Genomic DNA, 25,016 nt, shown 5'->3' with positions numbered 1-25,016 from the left:
AGTTCCCTCTTTGCTGGAGCAAACTTCATGTGACTGATTTGCACCCCCTCTCCTAAGTGGCTTACGGGGCAGAGCACACAGCGGGCCAGGGCATTCCCTGCCCAAAGTAGATGCTAACTCAGCGCCAGGCAGGAAAAAGCTACCTTCCCAAGAAACGGAAGCAGCTTCCCTCCCTCCTCTCGGTTGCACAATGGTTGACCAAGAAATGTGTTTCCACCCAGTTCTGGGAAAGGTGCGTTGCTTTCCATGCACGAAGCTCTGAGCCACTCTTCCCCTCTCAGCACTGAGGCTTTCAGACTGGGCAGGGTTGATGCTGAGGAGGCACGGGGCAGCAGTAGGGCGGGTAATGAGCCAGGCGGGAACATCATGCATATGTGGCGATGGCTGCCTTTCCCCTGCCATGACAGAGGTGGGAAGCCATAGAGCACATGGCTTGCAAAGCCTCGCAGATGGGCTCTTTTTTTTAATGTTTTTATTTTTAAATTTTATAACATTATTTGATTACAGTCAATATTCAAACACCAATCCCACCACGTCACACCTTCCCACCACCAAATTTGGGATGCTTCCATCCCAAGCCCCAATCCCTGTCCCAAAGCACAACCAAAATAATATGTTTGGTATGGTCTGTTATGGAAAACTGTCTTATGACGTGTCAAGCGGCCACAAATGTGGTCATGCGGTCCAGGAATACATTCCCTTGTAGGTGAGGTTCGGCCCGAGCATGTGGGGAGCGGTCTTGAGCACAGTGGTGGTTGGGTTCTGGAGGTTTTCGGCTGCTGGGGCTGGGTTCCTGGGGCAGGGAGGGCTCTCACCCACCCCCCTCTGTGAAGCCCCGAGTGAAACAGGCTGGCTCGGAGTACAGTGGCCTAGCTATGGCAGGCGTCATGTTGCTCCCTTCCGGGAGAAAAACTCTTGTGATCTGGATGGTGACTGATGAGGAGATTATATGGTGCCGGCAAGAGGTGGCCTATGGGTGTGACCCCTGGGTCGCCGGAGACTGGGGGGCAATGGGGCAGAGAATCTCAGATGAACTCTTTGGATCCTCGAAAGAAGCTTCCCAATTGCTAGTGGAGAACATGGGCTCTGGAGACAGTGCTCAGGCTTACATGCCGGCCTCCCAACCTGCATCCCTTTATGCCAATTTCTAATTTCTCCTAGCTGTAACTTGGGGGTGAAAATAATACCAACGTATGGTGAGGTGGCAAACTTTGCAAGAGACGATTGATGAAAAGGACTTGGCATTGTTTCAATGAAAACGAGTTAACAGCATTATTCTTGTGATGCAGGAAGAGGGTGTGTGTGTGGAAGTCTCTGGAGGTGCAGTGCCTGTATGTGTGGGGAGGGGGAGGGAGGGAAACACAGGAATGAACCCAACGTCACAGGCTTTGCAATACACTGGACGTAGAAACCTTGCAGGGGTTTGCCTTTGCCTCTGAGGCCCTGGAAGGTGGGGGAGCAGCAGGATTTGAAGCCTAGTTTGCAAACCTGCTGGTCCCAGTGGCTGGGCGGAAGCAGTGGCCAAGGGGAGGAGGGGGCATCAGGTCTTGGATGGGGGTCTGCCAGCCGCTCTCCCCTCCACCAGGGCTGGCCTCCCTTGGTGGGCGTAACAGGGTCAGGGGACCCTCATCAGCGTGTCAGTGGATCAACTGCCCTTCAGAGCTGCTTCTCTTTAGCAGGGTGAGGCTGGGCCCTCTCCAGAAGTTCAGAAATTCCCATCAACACCTCCACCTCCCAGGGAGCTCCCTGGGAAATTCCGATCCCCCTCCCACCTTCCAAGGAGTCCCTGGGAATCAATCCCAGTTACTGTGGGTGAGGCGTAGGCCAAGGGGTTCCTGAGAGATGAGGGTTCCTGAGACAGGGGGAGATGGGGAGCTTGTGAAGAGGGGCCCGCGGCAGACCTAGCTCTGATTATGCTCTTTCCTAGTCCCATCAATCTTACAAGGTCAAGTCATCCTTGGTTCTCTGGACCCTGGTTTTCTTTCCTGGGGGGCTGAAAGGGACACAGTGTCCCTTTCAGAGCTCCATTTCAGGCTGAGGCCCACACCAGGCCTTCACTTGACCTGGTAGATGACTTCTTAGGAACTTCCGCTTTAAGCAAAATGTTGTATAATGAAATTGGATCCTCAAATAATATCATTGTGGTCAACGATGTTTCATAGTAAGCTGATGATAGAGAAATATTTCAGTCCAAGCAGGAAGCAGAGTTACACGAGGATCTGAGGCCAGAGAGATAGTACAGTGGGTAGGGCGCTTTGTCTTGTACCTAGTTGACCCAGGAGAGATCCCTGCCATCCCATATGGTCCCCTGAGCACCACCAGGATTGATTCCTGAATGCAGAATCAGGAGTGACCCCTGAGCATCGCCAGGTGTGGCCCAAACACACACACACACAAAAACAAACAAAAGAGAGGATTTGATGTGCCTCCTTCTTCCTCTTCAGTTGGGCCTCTGACCCGTACCTGTTGTAGCTCCAGAAGTGGGCAACAGGGTACCCATCCAGTGAAATCCACCCTGCCCAGTGAGCCTGGAGCCTCACAGTGGCACCTAGGGGACTCCTATTTTCCCAGAGTGCAGGGTGGGGAAATCACCTGCTTCATGAGATTAGAACAAAGGATGATGGTTCAAATAACTATGTGAGACGCACTGAAGCAAGAGGCATGAGTAACAACGAAGGCAGCTGGTTCCTCCTGGCAGGCTCAGGACCAACCTCCAGCTCTGCCTGGAGAATCTCCATCCAGGAGATGGTGCTGACTCCGATGGCCGTGGATGACGAAGGCCTTTGTTCTGCGCTCTGGGCATTAGCTTGAACTTCTTGTTTCTCATTTTTTGTCCTTAATTTTTTTTCCCGTAGCATGCAGGGGGTCAGGAGGGAACCATGATACCTATGCCTACAAATAGTTTGCTTACAGAAGATTTGCCTTCTCTGTCGGCCTCTCTGGGTGGAGCTCTGGGTGAAGGAAGGGTGGGTTATTGCTGTCATCATCAAAAGCTTAAGCCTAAGTGCATCATCCCACAAGTCCCAGCACAGATGATGTTGGTATTCAGGGAATCCCTCAGCCCCATCCCACCCCCAGGAGTTCCCACTGAGAGAAGCAGCAGGCTCACAGATGCACACAGAAGCTGCAAAGTGGGGGTGATCAGAGCAGCCCTTTATGCTACTTTGGATGGTTGAGAATGCATCAAAATGTTCTAAGTGGTCTGGCTTAGTGTACAGGATGAATACACATGTGCTTGCATTTGAACTGGAGCATTTTCTTTCATGTTTCTGGTTTTACACACACTGTCCACCATCCTTTACAGAGAACACAGGGAAGTAGCCAGTGTCTGGATATAATCCCTGGGCAGTTTTAACCACACTCTAGCATATTTCTTCCTTGTTCTGTTGCTTATTTTTTGTTTGGGGACATGAGTACCTGATGCTGTATTCATGGCTTATGGCTTATTCATGGCTTCAGGGGTCACTCCTGGCAGGCTCAGGGGGCCATAGGGGGTTCTAGGGATCAAATCTGAGTGGGCTGTATGAAAGACAAACACCTTATCTGCAATACTATCCCTCTGGCCCCGGAATGGAATTGTTAGAACATTTCTAACATGATGGACTCTGTTCAAGGGATGTAAGAATTCAGAAGATATGGAGAGGCCCCTTTCCCCAGTCTCCCAGGGATGATGGGTCAAAGCACTGCACCATTTTCTCTGGAGCTGCAGCCCACATCCCTGGAAGTCACTCCATGTTCTTCTAGTGGGTGTGAGTCAAACCCCCTTCCACAGGGCCTGGGCAGATGAAGGGAAGCATCCTGAATGCCAGCTCAAGACCCCAGTGCTGGGGGAGTGCCAGTGACGGGATTGGCACAGGCAACTGCCATACTGAGTGCTTGTCCAATCACAGAAAAAAAGAGTTTCCTTAAATGGACTTCGGAACATGTTCATATGGAACCTAGTTACCAAACAAAACATTTTGAAACAAAACATCTTTCCAGCTCTGCCCATGCTGGTATTGGTACTAGTATGAATAAGTGCCCACATGTGTCATGTGTCATTAGCTGATTTGTGTATCACTGGGCTGGGGACTGTAGGGCGTGTTTAGGTGAAAGGAATGCCCTCGGCTTTCCCAACCAATGTGAGGAAGTCCTCTGGAGAGGAGTGACCAGGGACCTGGTTTCTTTTTCCATCTACTGCTCCCCCACCTTCCACTCCCGTCTCCCTTCTTAATCCTGTTTCCACTTGGATCTTCTGGTTTTGCCTCCTCACTGCTGCAGGGCTGATCATTAGACTGTATTATTAACAAATAGTGCAGTTGGCATAAGGATTCCAGCACCCATTTTATGAGATGCATCAATGACTTGGCATAGCTCTTGTGAGAGACAGTCTGAGGTGAGGCCTTATGGAGCAGTGTCTTACTACATCTGCCTTCTGGGTCACCTCTTACATGGGTAAAGGGAAGTGGCAGGTTAATTATGAATGCACTGGATAACTCTCCCCAGTTTAGGATGATGTGGCATAATTGCTACCCCTTCAGCTTTCAGTATCATCTGATTTCTGGACTGGGAGGATCCTAGAGAGCAAACACTCCTGTGATTTCTTGGCAGTTAGTGGCCACTTCCACATGCTAATCCTTTGTAATCTCACTTTAAGCCTCGGGTTGGGTTTAGTGACAGATCAGGGCTGCTCTGGCATATATCTATGGAACTAATGCTATCAAGAAGGCCTCGGGGATCTGATAACTGTGATTTTCTTTCTGTTTCCCTCTGCCTTCCCCCCGCTCCCACGTGAATTCTGGGAAACAGTCCTGATATTCTCACTAGGCACAGAACATATTGCTTGGTCAGGAAAGCTTGGACCCTTTGGTAGAAACTGCTCGTAGACTAACCTAGATGCAATTTCTTGTCCTGTTTGTTTGGGGGCCATGCCGAGTGAGCTCAGGGCATACTCCTGGCTCTGTGTTCAGGGCTCACTTCTGGAAGTTCTTGGGGGACCATATATGGTGCTAAGGATGGAACTCAGGTCAGTCATCTGCAAGACAAGTGTCTTACTTGCTGTACTGTCTTTCCAGTCCCGGATTTTATTTCAAATTTTCTTCTCCATCTTCTCTTTAGCAACTTAAGAATTCAAATATAATTTCTCTTAAAATTTTTGTGATATAATCCATCTAACAATGAAATAAATCTAAAGCATATATCTAAAGAATTCACTTAGTTTAGATAAAACTCTGCACTTAAATAACCACGCAACATTAAGAAACAGAATAATTCTTTATTCTAGGAAACTCATTTGCCCTTCTTTATAATCCCACTTTCCCCAAAATCACTTTTTTTAAAAAAACAACTTAGGTTAACTTGTTTTTAGACATCTTATAAGGGCCAGAGAGGTAGTACAATGGTTATGGTACATACCTTGCAGATAGCTGACCCAGGTATGATACCCAGCACTACATGTGATCCCCTGAGCCCTCTAGGAATGGTCCTTGAGCAAAGAGCCTGAAGTAAGCCCTGAGCACTGCTGATGTTACCCCATCCCATTGTTCCTCAAAACCACATGTATTAGGACCAGAAAGACAGTATACCAGTCAAGATGCTTGACTTGCATTTGACTGACTTTGGTTTGATCCATGAAACCACAGGTGGTCCCTTGAGCACTGCCAGGAGTAAGTCTTGAGCACAACTGGGTGTGGTCCCAAACAAAACAAAATAGAACTTCATAAATAGAATCACACAGTATATAGTTTTAAATGTACACATATACACAAAGATATATATATATTTATATATATATTTACTTTTACTACATTTTTTGTGTGTGTCTGACTTTTTATCCCTCAGCATTTTTTTCAGGATTCATCAGATTGTTCTATTAGTAGTTCATTCTTTTTATTATTGAGTGATGTGTCATTGCTATGAATGTACCACTGTTTATTTTTATTTTTGCTGATGAGTTCCTAAGACACAGTAAATTCTCTGTAAAGAAGTTATGAGTATGCTTGTGTGTCTGTGCAGACAAATTGTTTATTTTGCCTAAATAAATGCATAGGAAGGGAAATGCTCCATCAACAGCAAATGAGTATTAATTTTAAAAAGCTCGTTATACCATTTAAAATAAATTTTAATTTTTAGGGAAGTTTTAGGTTCATTCAAAACTGAGCAGAAAGCACAATGTCCTCATCTACCCCCTACCCCATCACCACATACAGTTAACACCTACTACATATGTCGCAATTGAAGAATTGATGCTACATTCAGCATCACGTGAAGTTGTATGTCTGTGTATGTATGTATGTATGCATGCTTTTTGTTCATTTGGAAAATATCAAGGAAAATATAAATAGCTACATCATAAAATAAGAAATTTACAAGCTATCTTAAAAAGTGGCCCCATAATTTTGTCCTCCTGTCAGTAGTAAATGAAAGCTTCTATTGCTCTTCACTCTCACCAACTTTTGAGAACTTTAGATTCTCACCATTTGAACTGGGTGTAAGGGCCATGGTAAGCCAGTCTTTAGAGGCTGGCGATTAAGGAAGCAATTGAAACGCTGTGTTTGGGTGGCAGTCTTCTGTGTGACCAGCCCCTGTGCTGTCACCTGCACTTATATTTCACTGATTCCTCACTGACTTGGATGCAAAAGGATGGCTGAAAGTGTTGAAGTTAGACTGGTCAAGCTCTAGTAAAATAATTTTTTTCAGGGGCAAGGCTTAAAACAGCAGACTCTGATGTATTTTAGAACACACTTGCCCTCTGTCTGCCAGGGCTTTTTCTGTGAGGATGGAGTGGAATTGCTGGCGGTCAAACTCACATAACTGTGGTGTCTCTTGAGCTCTGAGCTCCCTTGGTGCTTTGGTCTCTCAAACTTACAACACTTAGCCACAAATAATTTGTTATTCATGGCTTAGGTTTCCCAATTCCAATACTACATATAAATACTTTACAACCCTCCCCCCAACCCCCCAAGCAAGCAACGTTGGCTAGAAGTGGATTTGAAGTGATGGTGGAAAATAGGTGAAACTGAGGGTCAAAGCTATAGTACAGCATGTAGGGTGCTTGCCTTGAATGGAACCAGCCTGAGTTTGATCCCAGGTACATCACATGGTCCCCCGAGCACTGCCAGGAGTGATCTCCCACACAGAGCCAAGAGTAAGCTCTGAGCACCAACAGGTGTGCCTCCAGTACCCTCCCCCCAAATTATATACAAATATACACACATATATACACACATATAAATATATACATATATCCACATATGTGTGTATGTATGTGTATATATACATATATTTATATATGTTTGGGGGTCACCCAACTGATAGTGCTCAGGTTTTACTGCTGGCTCTGCACTCAGGAATCACTCCTGCTGTTGCTCAGGGGATGTAATGCGGGAGGGTTGAACTCGGGTCAGCCACATGCAAGCCAAGCACCCTACCTACTGTACTATCACTCTGATTCCATCAACAGAAATAATTTAATAGAAGTAATTACCAAAGAGTGCATTGGATATGCTTATATAAGTATTTGTATTACATAAGTATTTGTTAAATTATATAAGTAATCTCTCTCTGGGGCTAGAGAGATTGTAGCCAGCAGGGATTTTGCAATAGTACATGATAGGGCATTTGCGTTGCACATAGCTAACCCAGGTTTGATCCCCAGCACTTCATATGGTCCCCTGAAGCCCACCAGGAGTGGCCCTTGAGTACTGAGTCAGTAGTAAGCCTGAGAATCTTTGGGTATGGCCCTAAAATAAAAACAAAAACAAAACAATTTGATTCATTTGGAAAATAAAAATTTACTGAAATAATTTATGAAAGACATATGATAGGACATATATTTATTTATATAGAGTGGGGAAGGGTTGTGAGATTGGCTTTATTACATAGGTTTCAAATTAATTTTAACTTCAGATGAAATATAAAATCCCATGTTCTATTTAACAATAAATCTAAAATTTCACTTGTGTCTGGGGTTTCACTCAATGTAACCAAGGTACCCTGGATTCTTTGGGAAGTGGTTGGACACAGAATAGACAAGAGGCAGGTAGGCCTGACCTTACTGACAAGAACAATTGACATACATGACCATTTCATTAACTGCCCCCCAAAGTGGTCATGGATATCTGGATTCAATAAGTAACAGGTCAAAACAAGCCCATGAATCTTACAAGTTGACCTAACAATATGGAACTCCATGGACATTTCCCTGACTAAGTAGCTAAATTGTCCTTCTATAAATTAAAATATGACTTTCAATGAGTGAAGCCCTTTATAAGGGGTCTAATTAGAGGGGGTGATCATGCCCCATTTTGCCATTCAACAATCCAATATGGCTGTTTTTAAACTTAGAAAGTCCATAACTGCACCACAACCTAATAGTGTGGTCACACCTATTGAGGTCCCCTGGCCAATATTACTGAAATTACTGACTCAATCAGCAGTTGGTCAATACATTGCTCTCTTGATTTGTCATAATGCTCTGCTCCATGCCAGTTTGAAAGCCTTAATCACAGCTTGCTTCACCTCTGAAGGGACAGGTGCCCCTGGATCACCTCAAAGCTCATTGCTCATAGTCTCTGAGGCAAAATTTTAAATGCATTTGACTTTCTTCCAGAGCACAGGTATGAGAATGCATTGATGAATCTGAAGAGATTCATTGGATACACTAATTCAGGAATATGCAAATACACAATGACACTCACAGGAATGACACACCAATTATCTTACACAAGTTCTTGCCATCTTCACTGAATTCCTGGAAGTATTTGGGACCAGGAAAAACTCCATTAGTTGGTGCTATCAAGAAATCTCCTCAGCACCCCAAATACTAAGTCAAGCTGAACATCTTTTACACCTTTTTGCTTCTGAAGTCCATCTCTTCCTTGTTTACAATTTTTATGTTGATTCATTTATGCTGTTCCATGCAATGGGCCCACCTGGAATGAAACCCTTCTCTAACAAAGCACTCTAAAATCTATCCAGATTGTAATACCGCACTCATTTGTGGGATGTAAAAATCATTGAATGAGACCAATACCCAAGGATGGTCAAAACTAGGACCAAGAGGACTGATCAAAAATTGGTGACTTGAAGGCCATGTGGGGGAAGGGAGTTGTGGGCTGAATGAGGGCTAGAGACTGAGCACAGCGGCCACTCAACACCTTTATTGCAAACCACAACAGCCAATTAGAGAGAGAAAACAGAAGGGAATGCCTTGCCACAGTGGCAGGGTGGGGTGGGGGGGAGATGGGATTGGGGAGGGTGGGAGGGACACTGGGTTTACGGGTGGTGGAGAATGGGCACTGGTGAAGGGATGGGTTCCCAAACTTTGTATGAGGGAAGTATAAGCACAAAAGTGTATAAATCTGTAACTGTACCCTCACGGTGATTCTCTAATTAAAAATAAATAAATTAAAAAAAAATAAAATTTAAGTCTTGGCTTCAAAAAAAAAAAATTGGTGACTTGCCACAGTCCGTACGAGGGATGTACATGATAACCTAACCTTTTAGTACCTGTATTGCAAACCATTATGCCCAAAAGGAAAGATACACACACAAGGTAGGGGGCGGGGGAAGTGTCTGTCCTAGAATTGGGGTGGAAGGAGGGAAACTTGGGACACTGATGTCTTCACTCTAGAACTTCCCAAGTGTTTGTCTCTGGACCACCCTTGGGGGCCAGCCTCCCTTCAAGGCCATTTGATTCTCCCTGTGAAACATCGACAGAATTGGTCACAGTTGAGCAGATCCATCCTCACGAAGTCTCTAGGATGACTATAGGCTTCCAAAAAACCAATTCTGCACAAGAGTTTATATTATAAAAGCATTTTATTGAACACACTCTGAAGGTAGTGGAGCATGAGAACAAATTGAGGGGCCCAGGGTGGGGACTTGGATGGTTTAGAAACGAGAGACCTTTGGATACTTCTGCCCCGTGGGACCACACTAAAAATCTGACGCCTGATTTGAAGCAGGACATAGAATCATGACACAGGAGACACAGGACTGGGAAACTGGACGCCCCCGGGGACAAAGGACTGTGGCTCTGACTACACGCCAGGAAAACAGAAAACTTGCAGCCTCTTAGGAGAGGCTGCCACAGTGGCTGACGGCTGCACGTGTAGGCGGTGCTTTGCAGCGGGCTCTTGCATCTTAGCTCTTGAAGCTCTTTCGGGAGGAGGAGGTGGTGGAGACGAACTTGACGCTGGAGCTGCTGCCCCCACCACTGCCGAAGCCCATGCCCATGCCTCGGCCGCTGCTTGCACTGAAGCCAGAGCCCCCTACACTGAGCCCGCCTCCTAGACCCATGCCCCCGCTGCTGCTGGAGTAGTAGCCGCCGCCGCCACCACCACCAAGGCCACTGCCGAAGCCGCCTCCAAAGCTGCTGCTGCCACCACCGTAGCCCGAGGAGACGCTGTTTGTGACGACCGCTGTAGAGGATAGAAGGAGGCCGTGGTGAGGCCAGTCGGCCAGACTGAGCCTGCACGTGAACTGATTTGATTCTCTTCAGGGACCTGGTTCCCTTAGAGGGGGACAGGCGAGGCTCGAGCAGTTCAGGCAGGGCCTCACAGTAAATGGGTGGACACAGTGGACAAGGCAGGCTACTGAGAGTGTGGGGGCAGGGGCAAGGCAGGGACAATGGGGGGTGAGATGGATTAGACAAAGGCCTATCCTTTCAGAGGTAAGGCATGAGTCACACTGTTTCATGCCCCAACCTGTGCTCTTCCCACTCCCACCCTGCTTCTCGCTAAGCTATCAAATAACCATATAATGGGATCTAAGAACAGCGGGACTCCAAGTTGGCACCAAACACCCCATATTATCCTTACTGTTAATATTTGCTTAAAGTTACTTACAGATGTTGACTGGCCCAACTCCTTCTCCGCTCAGTCTGAAAGGAGAAAACAAAGTAAGAGTTATAACTCCCTCAAAGACAGTGTCAGTCTGCACACATAACTCTCATAGCTGTGTTTAGAGCTAATTTGATAGCTTTGCCTGGAGCCAGTGTGCCTGCCTGGCTGCTTAAAATAGAGGAAGAATTGCCCTCTGGAGGGACTTCCCAAAGAGGACTTGGCCTAGAAATAGGTTATCTAAGGAAGATTATCATTCACGGTGTCCTCCACCCTTTACATGGAAAGCATGACTAAGATTCTTGTAGGAACTGCAAATATGTATGAAGCCCTTTCATGAGATCAAAGGAAATGGAGTAGTTGCAGAATCCAAAGGCAGGGGAGTTTAACTAAGCAGGAATTACCAGAAAGGAAGAGGTACTTGAGGAACAGAGGTTGGACTGCTTAGTTGTTTGAAGAGAAGGGGGCATCCAAGAATACAAGTGGTGGGAATAGGGTCAGAAATGTGTCAGAGACACAGTATAAAGGTCAGCTTGTGCCAGGTGTCAGATGGGAAGAGATTGGTGATGGATATTATCATGTTGTAGTGAAGAGGAAGCACCATTTTCTTATCTGGGAGACCATCCTGCGCTTCGCTATCTGCCCTGCACTGCCCACCTGCACTCCTCGCCCTCCAGCAGCTTCCTGTAGGTGGCGATCTCCACGTCCAGGGCCAACTTGGTGTTCATCAGCTCCTGGTACTCTCGCAGCAGCCGGGCCATGTCCTGCTTGGCCTTCTGCAGGGCATCCTCCAGCTCGGCCAGCTTGTTCCTGGCATCCTTGATGGCCAGTTCCCCACGCTGCTCTGCGTCAGCGATGGCATTCTGCAGGTTGGCACACTGCAGAGGGAAGGGAAGGAAGGAAGCGTGTGTGAGTGAGCCTTGTCTGAAGTTCCTGGGAGCAGCCAGTGCATTGCGGCTGCTCCTGGTGGATGATGGGACGTCGGAGTGTTGGAACTTGTGTGTGTGTGTGTGTGTGTGTGTGTGTGTGTGTGTGTGTGTGTGTAGAGAAAGAGTTGAACAGAAGAAATAGTCCTCCCTCTCTGGCCCCTTCTCTCAACCTCAGCCTACCTGCTTCTTAACATTGTCGATCTCGGATCTCAGCCTCTGGATCATGCGGTTCATCTCAGAGATTTCATGCTTGGTGTTACGGAGGTCATCACCATGCCGGCCTGCAGTCTGCTGCAGTTCCTCGTACTGGTACCACCAGAAAAGAAAAATGGTTTCAGTTACATGGGCTTGGAAAGCGCTTTCCCCAAGTGCACAGGCAGGAATGACCCAGAGTGTCAAGGGTGTGTTCATCCGGGGCCCGTGGCTTTCTCCCAGAGATCTGCCCTCAGAGGGTCTCCTTGGTGCCTTTGCTTTCCTGGAGATGCCAGAATGACAGCCTCCTTATGGCCTTTGAGACTATGTGGCACAAGCCATGAATCGACAGTGCCCAGAACTCACTCCAAGAGACCTCAGTAACATTCTGAGGTCTTCTCCTTAGAATTTTGTGGTAACACTGGGGTCTGATCCCCTCACTCAGAATACATTGCCCACAGCACCCACCTTGGTCTGGTACCAGGACTCAGCTTCCGTCCGGCTGCGGTTGGCGATGTCCTCATACTGGGCCTTGACCTCGGCGATGATGCTGTCCAGGTCCAGGGAGCGGTTGTTGTCCATGGACAGGACCACGGAGGTATCTGAGACGTGCGTCTGTATCTGGGACAGCTCCTGTGGGGACACTGGAAGTCAGTCATCTGATTCTGGGTTACTTGAACTCGGATCCTCACTCATCGTGTCAGCTTTAGCTAAAAAGACTGGAGCCACAGACTGGAGGCATAGCTCGATGGGCTGAGCATGTGCCCCGCGCAGGAGGCCGGGGTTTAATCCCTGGCTACAATGAACCCCTAAGCACACTTAGGAGCAACCCCTGAGCATGAGTCAGCAGCAGTCCCTGCCAGGGGTAGAACAAAAGCCCCAGATGAGAACCTCAAACAAATAAGCAGAAACAAATGACGGGCCAGGGCTGTGGCTCGGCGGTCGAGTACATGCCTCACATGATAAGAATTAGTTTGGTTCTCAGCACTGCCCAAACCAAAATGTGATAACCACTGACATCAGAAATGTAGGTGAGAGCCTACTCAATTCAAAATCAGAATGAAACTCATTGAGCAAACACTGTGCTCATTCCGGGCCTCCATGAAACTTCTGCTACGTAATATCTCAGAAGCAAGCCTTTGGGGCTTATCACCTATCCTAAAGAAATCTAGTTGTGGGCTTGCCATGCTGGGAGAGAATGGGAGAGAACCCCCGAAAAGGTTAAACTCTGCCTCTGATGTTGGAACCTCATCTGCAGAAAGATCGGTGGTGAGGTCTTTTGTCTTCAGTTTGCCTTTCAGAAAGGGGATTAACGTTTCTGGCACAAAGTTGAATACTACGGAAGGGTGGGAAAGACAAGCCCCACTGCAGTTCAGGGCATGCTGGGGTGTCTCCCACACCCAGAGAGCCTAACACCTGCAGGGGAGGACCCTGGCACCCGCCCCTCTGGACCTTGAATAGGAACCATTCCTTACCGCCTCAAAGAACATCTTCATGAAGTTGATCTCGTCCATCAGAGCATCCACCTTGGCCTCCAGCTCCACCTTGCTCATGTAAGCGGCGTCCACGTCCTGGAGGAACAGGGGTGTTGGTTCTGAGCTCTATTTCCACCCCCAACTTAAGCAAGTGGCACCTTAAGTGGCTGTAGCCCCAGGACACAGATTCTGCCCAACCCACGCACCTTCTTCAGCATCACAAACTCATTCTCAGCCGTGGTGCGCTTGTTGATCTCATCTTCATACCTAGAGAGAAAAAAGGGATGATGGTCAGGGAAAGCTGGGGGCTGGGGCTTTACTGCCTAAAGCCAACGGAGATCATTCACTTTTTTAATCAGGAAGGAATCTCTCACACCAGCAGACAGACAGGGAGGGGCGCCCATGTATAACCCTTGGGCGAGATTTTTTTCCCACTGAAACTATTTCTTCTGTCACTGCCTACTGATATCAAGCTAGTTTGACGGTAACCAAGTTGTCTGAAGAACACTCTGTACAGAAGCTGTGTTATTTCCCCTTAACTCTCCATCTAACCCATTCCCCTCATTTGTGGGGCAGGGGCTTTATCAGCCTTTCAAACATTGAACAAATAAAATCAGCAACCCAGCTGTTGGTTGATAGGGACAAAAGGAATCCTTCGGGCCACCAAGTGGGGTTATGCCATTCAGTTCCTGCCTTGGGGGAAGGCAGTTCAACTCTTACGCTGGATGTGGGGGAGATGGCACCAAACAAGGGCGCATGACTGTGCATTTCGCCAGCTTGGGCACCAGGCCTATAGTGCTGCTCTGACCACAGTGCCTTGCAGAGGAGTGGACCCTGGGGCTGGAACTTTCTGAACATGGACCTGGGTTCCAATGCTTAGGGCATTAGGTGTGTCTGGCAGGTATGTGCTTCTGCACTCTGGCTGTGAGGGGCCTCTGGTGCCAGGAGGCCCCGTACCCTGTCACCACCCCAACTCACTTGTTCTTGAAGTCCTCCACCAGGTCCTGCATGTTCCTGAGCTCAGAGTCCAGGCGGCCTCTCTCCCCGAGGACGCTGTCCAGCTGTCTCCTGAGGTTGTTGATGTACTGCTCGAACAGAGGCTCCAGGTTCTGCCTCACGGTCTTGGTGCCCTGCTCCTGGAGTAGGGTCCACTTGGTGTCCAGGACCTTGTTCTGCTGTTCCAGGAAGCGCACCTGGAGGGCAGGGGTGGGAGATGGAGACGGGTGAGTTTCTGGTTTCAGTGTTAGGGTCACTAGTTTTCCTCCCACTTCCCCATCTTTCCATAACCTTTCCCAGACGAAACCTGGCCTTGGGTGCAGGAGGGAAGGGCCAGAATGGGGCTCTAGGGCTCACATTTCAAAGAGAGTCAGGACTCTCTGTCCGGGACTCAGAAGAGCTGGCCAGCGGGTGGCCGGTGTGCCGGAGTCATTGCCCCATGATCTCATCTAATTGCCGGTCCGTTATATGAAGCACAGATTTGCCTCTGCCCAACGGACCGCAGGAAGCCCTGCTAGGTCTTCCCTGCTAGGAAGGGAAGAAATAAGATCGGCCACACGTTCAAGACGCCTGTCTAGTTAAGAAAGCAGGCACCAGCAGCAAACGCAAACAGGGAACTGCAAACTAAGACGGGGGGTTGCACAGAGCAGAATGTCTCCCCAGGGACTGCATTCCTGGGCGTCGGTGCAGACCCAGGAGGGCGCCTTGGCACCCAGCGCCCCGCTCACCTTGTCGATGAAGGAGGCGAACTTATTGTTGAGGGTCTTGATCTGCTCGCGCTCCTCAGTGCGCACGCGCTGGATGGTGGGGTCGATTTGCAGGTTGAGGGGCGTCAGGAGGCTCTGATTGACGGTGACCTCTTGGATGCCTCCCGGGGGGCAGACAGGGAAGCCGGCGCCACCGAAGCCCCCTCCAAAGCCAGCTCCACCACCGAGCCCCATGCCACCGCCAGCTCCTCCGCCAAAACCAAATCCGCTCCCGACGCCCCCTCCGAAGCCGTAGCCGCCGCCGGCCCCAAATCGGTTCCTGAAGCCGCCACCGCTAGTGCTCATGGAGATCCTCTTGGAGCCCCCCACGTTGTAGAGGCTCCGGCTGCCGTAGCCACCGGCTCCGCAGGCCCCCCCAAGGCTGACCCTGCCCATGCCGCCCCCGCCGCCCCCGGAGCGCGACACGGAGGTGAAGCTGGTGCGGGACACCGACGGGGTGATGGCAGAGGCCGCGCTGAAGCTGCGGCTGCCCCCGCTGCGGAAGGACACGCTGGACTGGCGAGACATGACGGCGTGGCCGGTGGCGCGAGAGTCGGACCCGGGAAGGTGGGAGGCAACTGGAGAGAACAGAGCTGGGAGGTGGCGAGATGCAGAGAGCGGCTCTGCTCCCGCCCCGGCAGCCCCGCTTTTATCCTCTCCCCTGGGCTGGGCGGGAGCACGCAGGACCTCGAGTGATTAAGTGGGCTGGGCATGCCTGGGGGGCAGCTGTGAGCTCAGCGTCACACCTGCAGGGGGGTGCGGGGTGCAGATGCTTTCTTCCTGGCAGCTCTGGGGGCTTGGCAGCGGGCACCGCTACCCTAGGGGGCCCTGGGGGCTGGGGCCAGCCAGCAGGACTGCCAGGAAGCCAGGGGGACATTTGATCCAAGTTCTTTGGGATGCTTCTGAGACCAGGCGTGCTGTCCCCCCAACACACACACAGACACACACAGACACGCACTGCCAACACTGGGCCTGAACGAGGGCAAAGTGAGCTCCTGGCACAGCACCTGGCATGCAGGGCTCTTGGAGCTCTGGAGGTAACTTGTGGCCGCTCAGAGCGCTGTCCTTCACCCCACCAGCTCCTTCCTTTCTCCTATCTCCTGCAGGATCAGGACGGAGGACACTGCCCTTCCCCTGTTCCCCAGTCTCAGGTACCCGCCGGCCCCCCTCAGCTTCTCCCCAGCCAGAATCTTGTGCCCTCTGATCCATTTCCCCGCTGCTCGCTGGAGCCTCTGGAGCCGGGAGGGGGGAGGGGTGGCTGCACTCTCTCCCTCACTGAAGCCCTGACAGGGGGGAGCTGCGGTCTCTGCACCCCCAGCTGTGTTCCAGCAAGCCCTCAGCTATGCCAGGGAAGAGGTGAGTCATCGTATCTGTTGATACAGGCTGGAGGCCGCTGCAAACACATACCTGCAGGAGCCTCCTAATCTCATCAGGAACATGTCGAGCGTCTGCCGGCCTGTTATAACGGGGAGCTGGCCTGCTCCAAGCAGCGGGAACGGCTGCGTTCACCTGAGCTCCAGCCCAAGGGCTCTGGCAAGGCCCAGGGCATGGAAAATGGAGTTCTAAGTCTGGGGTGGTTCTGCCAGGACGGGCTTGGGGGGCAGACGGTGGGCTGGACAATCTGCCCCTGGACCTTAGGAGGGATCCTCTCCCCCGAGTCTCCTGTTTGTCTGGGTGCCTTGGGGCACTAGGGGAAAGAAGGGCTCCGACTAGGCTTTTCCTAGTCTTTCCTGAACTACAGCGTCTCATTTGGGCTGTAGGCCTGAGTGGGGTCACCGCTTTGCCTCCTCAAAGCAAAAGCATCTCAGGGCGCAGAGCACTTGGGCCAAGAAGAGCTGTGAGGGGGACCCAGGCTGGAACTGGAGGGAGGCTGGCCCGGGGGAGGGGCCGACACTTCAGGGCGGAGGGCTACAGTCTCAAGAGCAAGGGCTCAGGGACCCAGCCGGGCTCAGGGATCTCTCACGACAGTCTGTGGTTGCCACAAGGAAGTGGAGACTGAGAAACGGGCTCTGAGCCACGGGGACCAGCCCCATGGGGGTGTGAATCCAGAAAGGGGGTCCCAGGACCCAGAGAGCTCAAGGGCACAGCTGATGGGTGCAGGCCTGCCCCTGGCCTGGAGACTTCCTGAGACCCTCAGAGAGGAAGACACTGAATTCATCAATGTCATATGCCTCTTGGAGGACAGATTTGAGTGTCTTGGGGGCCCTGAGGCATATGGGAGTTTCTTGGGCTCCACTGGAACCTCTCAGAGTTTGATACAAGTGTCTGGGACCTGCCAGCCTGAATTTCTCATCTCCAGTGGAAGAGCACTATTCAGAGAATCACACACACACACACACACACACACACACACACACACACACACACACACGCACGCACTCACCAAGCCCAGGCCAGTCTCCCCCTGCCCGTGAGGCAGCCTCGCCTCTGAGACACTGGGGCATTCTCTTCTCCCTTTGCTCCTCCTCGAAGCTGGGGCGTAAGGAGGGGCCCTGGCGGGGCAGGAATGCATCTGGTCACTCTGAGAATCGCGGGCAGGTGCCAAGTTCTCACGCACATGCCAGTGACCAGCGGAGTGTGGGAGGCAGCCACTGTGGCGGGAGTGTCTGGGTGCCTCACTCAAGGGACAGGCAGGGCTTTTCTGTCCAGCTCGGAGGGAATGTGCCCTCCTTCGCTCCCCGCCTCCAGGCAGGCAGGAGGGAAGCCCTCTGAGATGCCAGCTCCGGGCGGGCAGCAGCGGAGGCATCTGCAGGCACCCCTCGAAGGGTGCTGCCAAAGCTGCAGGATCCATGACGGAGCTTCCTGAGCACCACTGCCCCCCACCTTCAGGCACGGTGCTGCCCCCTCCCGAGACGGAGCAGCTGTACGGGCACCCGTGCCTGGGTCTGGGGTGGCCCTGTCAGAGCAGCATTTGATAGAGAGACACATGCCCCTCCCCCCGCTGCCACCACACAGGGGTAGGTTGGCTCTGGGTGTTTCAGGGGTTAGTATAAAAGCCCAGGCCCCCCTCCCGCCCTGGGAAACCTGCTGTCACCTGGGGTCTTTAATGGAAGATTATGGAATGGGGGGCTGGAGCGATAGCACAGCGAGTAGGGCATTTGCCTTGCATGTGGCCGACCTGGGTTCGATTTCTCCATCCCTCTCGGGGAGTCCAGCAAGCTACTGAGAGTAACCCGCCCCCACGGCAGAGCCTGGCAAGCTCCCCATGGCGTATTCTATATGCCAAAAACAATAACAAGTCTCACCATGGAGATGTTACTGATGCCCGCTCGAGCAAATCGATGAGCAATGGGATGACAGTGATACAGTGATGGGATAGGACCCTGCAGACTAGGCGCTCTCTAGAGGGGTGGTACTCAGGAGCAGACCCACCTGCACATGTACTATGGCTTTTGGCAGAAGGTAGTGCCCCAGGGTCAACTGTGGATTTGCACCAAGAAGGACTCACCAGCACTTTCTCAACTGCAGAGACAGAACATACCTCTGGGGCCCCTCCCCCACACCTCTGCATGGCGGGGAGACCCTGCTAGTGCCGCCTCGGCCCCTGCTCAGGATCCTGTCCAGGGAGTGGGTGTCCTTTCTCCTTCAAAGTAGACACCCCAGCTCCCCCTGCCCGAGGGACCTGAATTCTTCCTCTACCACCACCTCGCCTGTGGCCCCCACTCTGCCCCAGCCCACTCCGGGAGAGGGACACGGCTGTGGCATCCCCCCCTTTGCGGGCCTCTATCCTGGGCTCGCTCAACACAAAAGCGGGGCTCAATAGTTGTGGCATGAGTCACCTGATTCCCTCGGTGGATGTTGGCAGCCCCACCTGGGAGAGTCGAGAGCCAGATTGGGCAGGACAAGGAAGGGCAGGTGGAGGGGTGTGCCGGCCCCAGCAATTCTCCATAAAGCCCTAGCCTCGGGGAGGAACGGAGGGAAAGTTCTGCCTCCACCCAAAACCAGCGGGAATCCTGCCTCCCCCCGCCCCCAACTCTGGGGCCCCGCTTGCGCTTCGAGAATTCTCAGGGCTGAAAGAGGTGGGGGTCGCTGGTCTTCATGGAATGAGGAGCTGGATAGCCCATGTCTGCCCAAGGCTGTCACAGATGATTTTTAGGTTCTGTTTCTAGAAATAGGTGTGGAGAGATGCCAATGAGGGCATCGGAGCTCTGCCGTGGGGTCCTGGGGTGCCCCCAAGACTTTGGTAGCCTAAATTGGGGCATTTGACCCAACGTGGGGTTGGGTGTATTTGGCCCTGTGGAGTTGAATCTTCACATTCCAGGGCTCTACACAAATTGTGGGTCACAGCGCAGGTGCCAGAGCTGGGAGTCCCTCTAGACCTGTCTAGATCCTAATCCAGTCTTTTTTTTGGGGGGGGCGGTCATCATGCTGGCTCATCCCCCAGCCTTCCTTGGTGTCCCTCTTGGGGGCAACCAGAAGGAAAGGCATCACCCTGCAGGGTCTGGGGAGCTGGAGCCGGCAGGAAGGGTGGGGCAGACACGCAGGGGCTGTGGGAGCAGCCTTGGCCCCCCTCCCTCAGCTCCAGCAGGCAATTGGCAGTGTGGGCTGAGATTCGCAGAAGAGCCTCGCTTCCCTCCAGCAGGTCCCTGCAAGTCTGGGGAATGTTCTTCCCTCATTGGAAGGGTGTTTTGCCAATGACATACCAAAGTCTTTGAAAAATCCCCCTCGGTGGATTGAAACTAGGGGTTGGAAATCAACAAATATTTTAATTCTTCAGAGGAAGTTTCTGTTCTGTTTTGTTTAACTAGAAGAACTGACTGCGGACATCGCTGTGCTTCTCTTTCTCCTAGAGGGTGGTTTTAGCTTTTCAATAATCCCTCAACTCACTGTGTCCGTCTCTGTCCTACAGACTGTGTGAATCAATCTAAAGGTGGTGGGTATGCAAGGGGGCCTTTCGCATTCCATGCTCAGTGTTTGCTTGTGTCCTTGACTGGAGAGCAAGTGTGCCTGGTGCTGTGGGCATCTACAACTTCTCTAACATGGTCAGGCAGGGAAGAACTCAGTTACCCCGTCCCCTAGCTGAGACAGGTGGGGAGGCTTTGTCCACACTTCCTTTGCTTTTTGGTGGTATTTGGAGACTCCTCTGAAGGAGCAGGGGCTACTCCTAGTACCTCTGGCCTCATGCAATACAAAACATTGAACCAGGCCTCAAGAGAGCAAAGCCTGTGCTCCAGTCCTTGCTGCTATCTTCCCATGCACACACGCACACACACACACACACACACACACACACACACAAAACACACACACACCACACTCTTTTTTTCTTTTTGGGTCACACCCGGCGATACACAGGGGTTACTCCTGGCTTTACACTCAAGAATTACTCCTGGAAGTGTGCTCAGGGAGCCATATGGGATGCTGGGAATCGAACCTGGGTCGGCCGTGTGCAAGGCAGATGCCTTACCCACTGTGCTATTGCTCCAGCCCCCACACACAATACTCTTAAGCTGTCCCATGATCTCTTCCACTCTCAGCGGGTGGATCCACTCATGACCTCCTACCACCTCAGCTACTTTCCTGCCACGAGCGGCTGACACAGGCTGTCTCTGCTCTCTTTTCCCCAATTGTGGCTTCCCTGTGAAACAAGAGGCAAAGACTTAGAAACAGTCTCTCCCAAAGGGGATAGACAGGTCTGGTGATTGCTGGAGGGCAGGGGGAGGGGGGTAGGATGCTGAAATCCTGCACTTTTCGTGACCCTCCAAATAGCATAAGCCGTGGGTGGGGGCAGAGCTCAGCAGGGTTCCCCCAGAGGTGTGGTAAGTGTGGTTCACATCTTGGTTCAGCCTCAGCATCCCCTTCTATTTCTCACCCTTTCCAACTCTGCAACTCCCTAGGGCTGAGAGGCCAAAAGGGACCTGCAGAAATTTGCAACAGATGGCAGAGGTCACCAATAGGAGGAGAAAATGGATGATCCAGCCTGAGGGTTGTTTGGTGCTTTTGATCCTTGGATCTAATCCCTCATACCCTCAGAAGGATTAGACCAACTCCTTGCATGAGGCTGCCAGAAAAGAAATGAACCCTATTCCTTCACAGAGGAAGTCTTTGCTTTGGGGGGAGGACAATGGGCCTAACTCCAGGCTCCGTCCAGATGAATGGCTATTGAGTGTTTACTCAGGCCTGACACTGTGCTTTAAGATTCGGTGTGGCTAGTGCTAGGTACCACTCCCACTATCCATTGGCTACAAGGCATTTCCCTGTTTTCAGAAACCCTGAAAGGAAACACACCTTAGCTAAGGTCACATGGTTCACGAATACCAACCCTGAGCCCTGGTCCCAGGTCTGCCTGTTCCCAGGGGCTATGATTTCAAGCAGCACGCAGAAGTTTGCTTCATAGCCCCCACCTGCAGTCCACGTGCCAAAGCACCCTCCAGTGAGCACAGCACTTCATTAACAACAGTGAAAATCCACTTAGCGACAGGCTGCCACACCGTTGTCTCTTTCTATCTGGAGAGGCCGCTCCGAGGGCCCCACTGGACCCACCAAGACATTGATGGTCCCACTGACCCTCCTGCTCCAGGTAGCGAGATGGAGCATCCCAAGTCTGTTCTCAGTGTTCTTCACCTGCTGCTCGGCCCATGCCAGGGAAGGAACAAAAGCTGCATTCACGCTGACTCTCCCCCGCCCCACCAGGCCCTTCTTCCCCTCCCAGTCATCAGGGAGTCCCAACCGGTTTCTGAGTCTGCCTCCGGGGCTTGTCCCACCCAGCGGCCTCCTCACCCTTCAGACAAGCCCACGAGGAGTGGCCTCCCGGTCCAGCGGAGGGAGATACTCAGTGGCTATCAATGCCTACAACCAGATACTCATGCCCCAGCCTCGCGGGCAGTCTCCAGCCGCCAGCAAACCCGGGCATCCCTCAGGGTAGGCCCCCTCACTCTGGCGCCAGGCTAGGCCTCCTGTAGGTTGGCACACTGCCCTCTATGGAGAACAATAACACGTTATGGTCTGCAAGACCTCAGACATAACATGGCTCCATTGTTCCGGGCCTGGAAAATGAGGTCACACTGGCCCTGAAAATTGGGGTTATGCCCTGTGCCTCCATAAAGCACAAGACCATGGTCTTTGCTCAAACCATGTGGGAGCTTCCTTGGGGTCCTGACCTTCCTCACCTTTATGAAAGACCAAACAATGACCTGCAAGGATGCCCATGCCCTACTCTCCAGGACCTGAAAATGTGTCATGCACCACAGCAAAGGAAATGGGAGCTGAGGGAGGAATGAAGGTTGCTAATCGCATCAGGGGGATGGCCCCCGATCACCAAGAATGGCACAATGGAATCCCAAGGGCCCTTATGTGAGGAGGAGGAAGACAAGAGGAGACCCCAGAGTGATGCACCTGATGCCTGCCACCAACTTTGAGGAAGGAAGGAAGGGACCATGCCAAGGCATGTGGGCACCATTCAGAAACTAGAGATGGCAAGGCAATGAATGGGTTACCCCCGACAGCTTCAAGAAGAGATGCAACCTCGCCAACACTTTAGACTCTGATGTCCAAAACGAATTTGTATCTTTGGCTCATTTCTTATGGCAGCAACAGAAAATGCATCAGATTTTGCTCTGACACAGGGAATCTGCTCCGTGTCATTCACACCCAGGTCACCTTCTCCCGACTTTATGGTCTCGTACCTCCATTTCCTCCCAACCCTGCCCATCTCTCCTTCTGAGTTCTGTTCCTCTGAGGATCAAGTTTCCTCTTACTTGCCCACTCCACGTTGCACCTGCAGGTGCAGGTCTAGATCTGCTGAACAGGGACCAGGCTCTGTGTGTGTGTGTGTGTGTGTGTGTCTTTGGCCATATATATGCTTCTCTGCCCTGGGGTCTGTGCACACTGTGGCCTTTTGTCCACTCCAGAAGTCTCTCAGTTGGAGAGTTCACAGTAGATTGGGCCCCTGCATATTCATTTTTCTCAGCAATGACCTTTCTCTCCTAAGTCCTGTGAATTTCCTTTCCTTACATGGTACCTTTCTTTTGTCAGTACTCACTGACCACTGGATGGAGGCAGGAATAAATCCAGCTAGAATTAGACTGATTCTTTTTTATTCTTTGATGAAATTGACTCTCAACCTCAGCCCTACTCCTCATCTCCATTGGGATTTGAGGCTACTTGTGCAGATCACCCCACTTTGCTGCCAGGTCCTGTTCTTTTCCTTTATTTCAGATTGCTCAGTCAATTGATTTCACCCATTGCTGCCCTTGTCCATCCTGAAATCCCAATTACCTGCTGCCAACAACTGGTCTGGTGAGGCCAAGAAAGATAAAGATGCAGCTGTCGGGAAGGGTCTATCAGTGAATCAAAAATGTCTGTCCCAGGGTCATGCGTTGTCCTGGTGAACAAATGCAGATATTCCCGGCTCTCTCTGAATGGGCACTGGATCCAGTCCTAAGCCTCCCCAGACAGTCCCAGCGAGCTTACCCCAAACAGGACCCACACTGTCCTTCTTCCTAAAGCTCCCTTGCCTTCTGGGTTGGCGGAGAACAAAAAGAACCCTTTGTATTAGAATTCTGAAAGAGGTTCTACAGCTTGAAGAGAACAGGGCCATGCCAAAGGGGGTTATCTCATAGTGATCTCAACTGGAAGCGCAAGCTAAAGACAATCCTCTACCTGAAAAGAAAAATGGCATACTAGGTATACTGTCCTCTTCTTCGTTACTCGCCTCATGCGGGTTCCCACTGCTAGGGTCCCCACCATATTCCTCTAGGGGAAATGAGTGTGACTGCCCCACAGTTCTCTACTGACAGGGGACAGTCCCAGACGGAAGAAAACGGAGCAGAGGAAGAGATAGCTTGGGTTTACTCCCCAAGGAAACCAACCCAGCGTGGTTTAAGATACACCCAACCATTAGGTTCAGCTTACCAAACTGAGCCCCACCTCGTGAGTCAGTAGGGCTGACACTTTCAAGGGCCTCCAGCACCATCAATTACCTGGTCTGATACCAAAATTCAAGCTTGGCCTCAGGCTGGGCGGCAGGTTGGCCACGTTCTTGATGCTAATATGCTCAGAGTCAGCCTGGGGTTGTTTTACATGCACACGAATCTTGGGCAGGGTCTGTATGCAAAAATCTCCTGAAAGCTGAGGGACAGAGGCCTCTCTAGGGGCTTTCAGAGTCTCACTGCCCTGTTCTCATTCGTATCATTCCAGAACTGGTCTTTCGCCTATTAGTTAAGTGTCTCTTCTTAGATACCAGCTAGGACTGGGAACAGCAGCCAACAAGCCATCTGGTCGACCTCCTCAGTTACTCTGAGAACAATTGTTTATCTCCACACCACCTCCCCACTGCAGGACCATATTGTACTTGCCTGGAAGTACCAGTGAGGATACCTTTCCCCAGCACCTGTAGAGGTCAATGAAGAGAGTTCTCCTCTCACCTGATCCATGAGCAATTTTCAGACCATGAGAAAAATTCTTCCTTATCATGGGTCAGCTTTTCTTTCTGGAGAAGCAGAGAAGTATTTGCTTCTCCATCTTGGTTCTACTCTATGGAGCTACAGAGAATAGGTATGTTCCTCCATTCTTAAACAAATATTTCTCTATTTGGGGACACTAACTACCCTGCCTCTGACTCAGCCCATGCTAATTCCCAGGGAGAAGAATGTGGTTACAGCCTCAGCTACCTACACAGCGGCCCAACACTGCCCTGCTCACACACTCCTAGAGCTGGCTGTAGCCTCTGTGGCCCACCCAAACCCCAGATCTCCAGCCAGCGCCTGTTTTCCTTCCTTAACATGGACACGCATCCTTCCCAGGTTCCCACACTGGAGTCATTCAAGTCCCCATCAGGAATTTTCAGATCCACAGATCACCTGTACTGACACTTTTAAAAAATTTCTATTAAACTGGCTTCTCAGCTTATCTGAT

At 51.1% G+C, this 25,016-nt stretch overlaps 1 protein-coding gene across 2 annotated transcripts; it reads right to left on the bottom strand.

Moving 5' to 3' along the window:
• Positions 1 to 9,804: 9,804 nt before the first annotated feature.
• KRT5 (keratin 5) lies at positions 9,805 to 15,689 on the bottom strand. 2 transcript variants are annotated; one of them, XM_055128270.1, is made up of 9 exons: positions 15,144 to 15,689; positions 14,398 to 14,612; positions 13,626 to 13,686; positions 13,420 to 13,515; positions 12,407 to 12,577; positions 11,933 to 12,052; positions 11,481 to 11,701; positions 10,830 to 10,864; positions 9,805 to 10,403 (listed from the first exon to the last, which is right to left on the bottom strand). In XM_055128270.1, the coding sequence occupies exons 1-9, from the start codon at positions 15,687 to 15,689 to the stop codon at positions 10,126 to 10,128; spliced, it is 1,743 nt and encodes a 580-aa protein (XP_054984245.1). In that variant the 3' UTR covers positions 9,805 to 10,125. The 2 variants fall into 2 exon arrangements, with proteins under 2 accessions (XP_054984245.1, XP_004601558.1); XM_004601501.2 differs by having other exon boundaries at positions 11,933 to 12,058; positions 12,413 to 12,577.
• Between the last annotated feature and the right edge of the window lie 9,327 nt (positions 15,690 to 25,016).

Source organism: Sorex araneus, chromosome 2 (genome assembly GCF_027595985.1).
Source record: "Sorex araneus isolate mSorAra2 chromosome 2, mSorAra2.pri, whole genome shotgun sequence".
NCBI lineage: Eukaryota > Metazoa > Chordata > Mammalia > Eulipotyphla > Soricidae > Sorex > Sorex araneus.
The sequence above is the reverse complement of the archived record's forward strand: the minus strand, read 5'-3'. Positions and strand labels throughout refer to the sequence as shown.

Excerpts from the sequence above, each read along its gene's own strand:
- KRT5 (XM_055128270.1), bottom strand. The coding sequence starts at position 15,689 with ATGTCTCGCCAGTCCAGCGTGTCCTTCCGCAGCGGGGGCAGCCGCAGC. Across the intron at positions 14,613-15,143 it reads TCGCCTCCTTCATCGACAAG|GTGCGCTTCCTGGAACAGCA; the intron begins GTGAGCGGGGCG and ends CCTGCCCTCCAG. Across the intron at positions 11,702-11,932 it reads TCGACAATGTTAAGAAGCAG|TGTGCCAACCTGCAGAATGC; the intron begins GTAGGCTGAGGT and ends TTCCCTCTGCAG.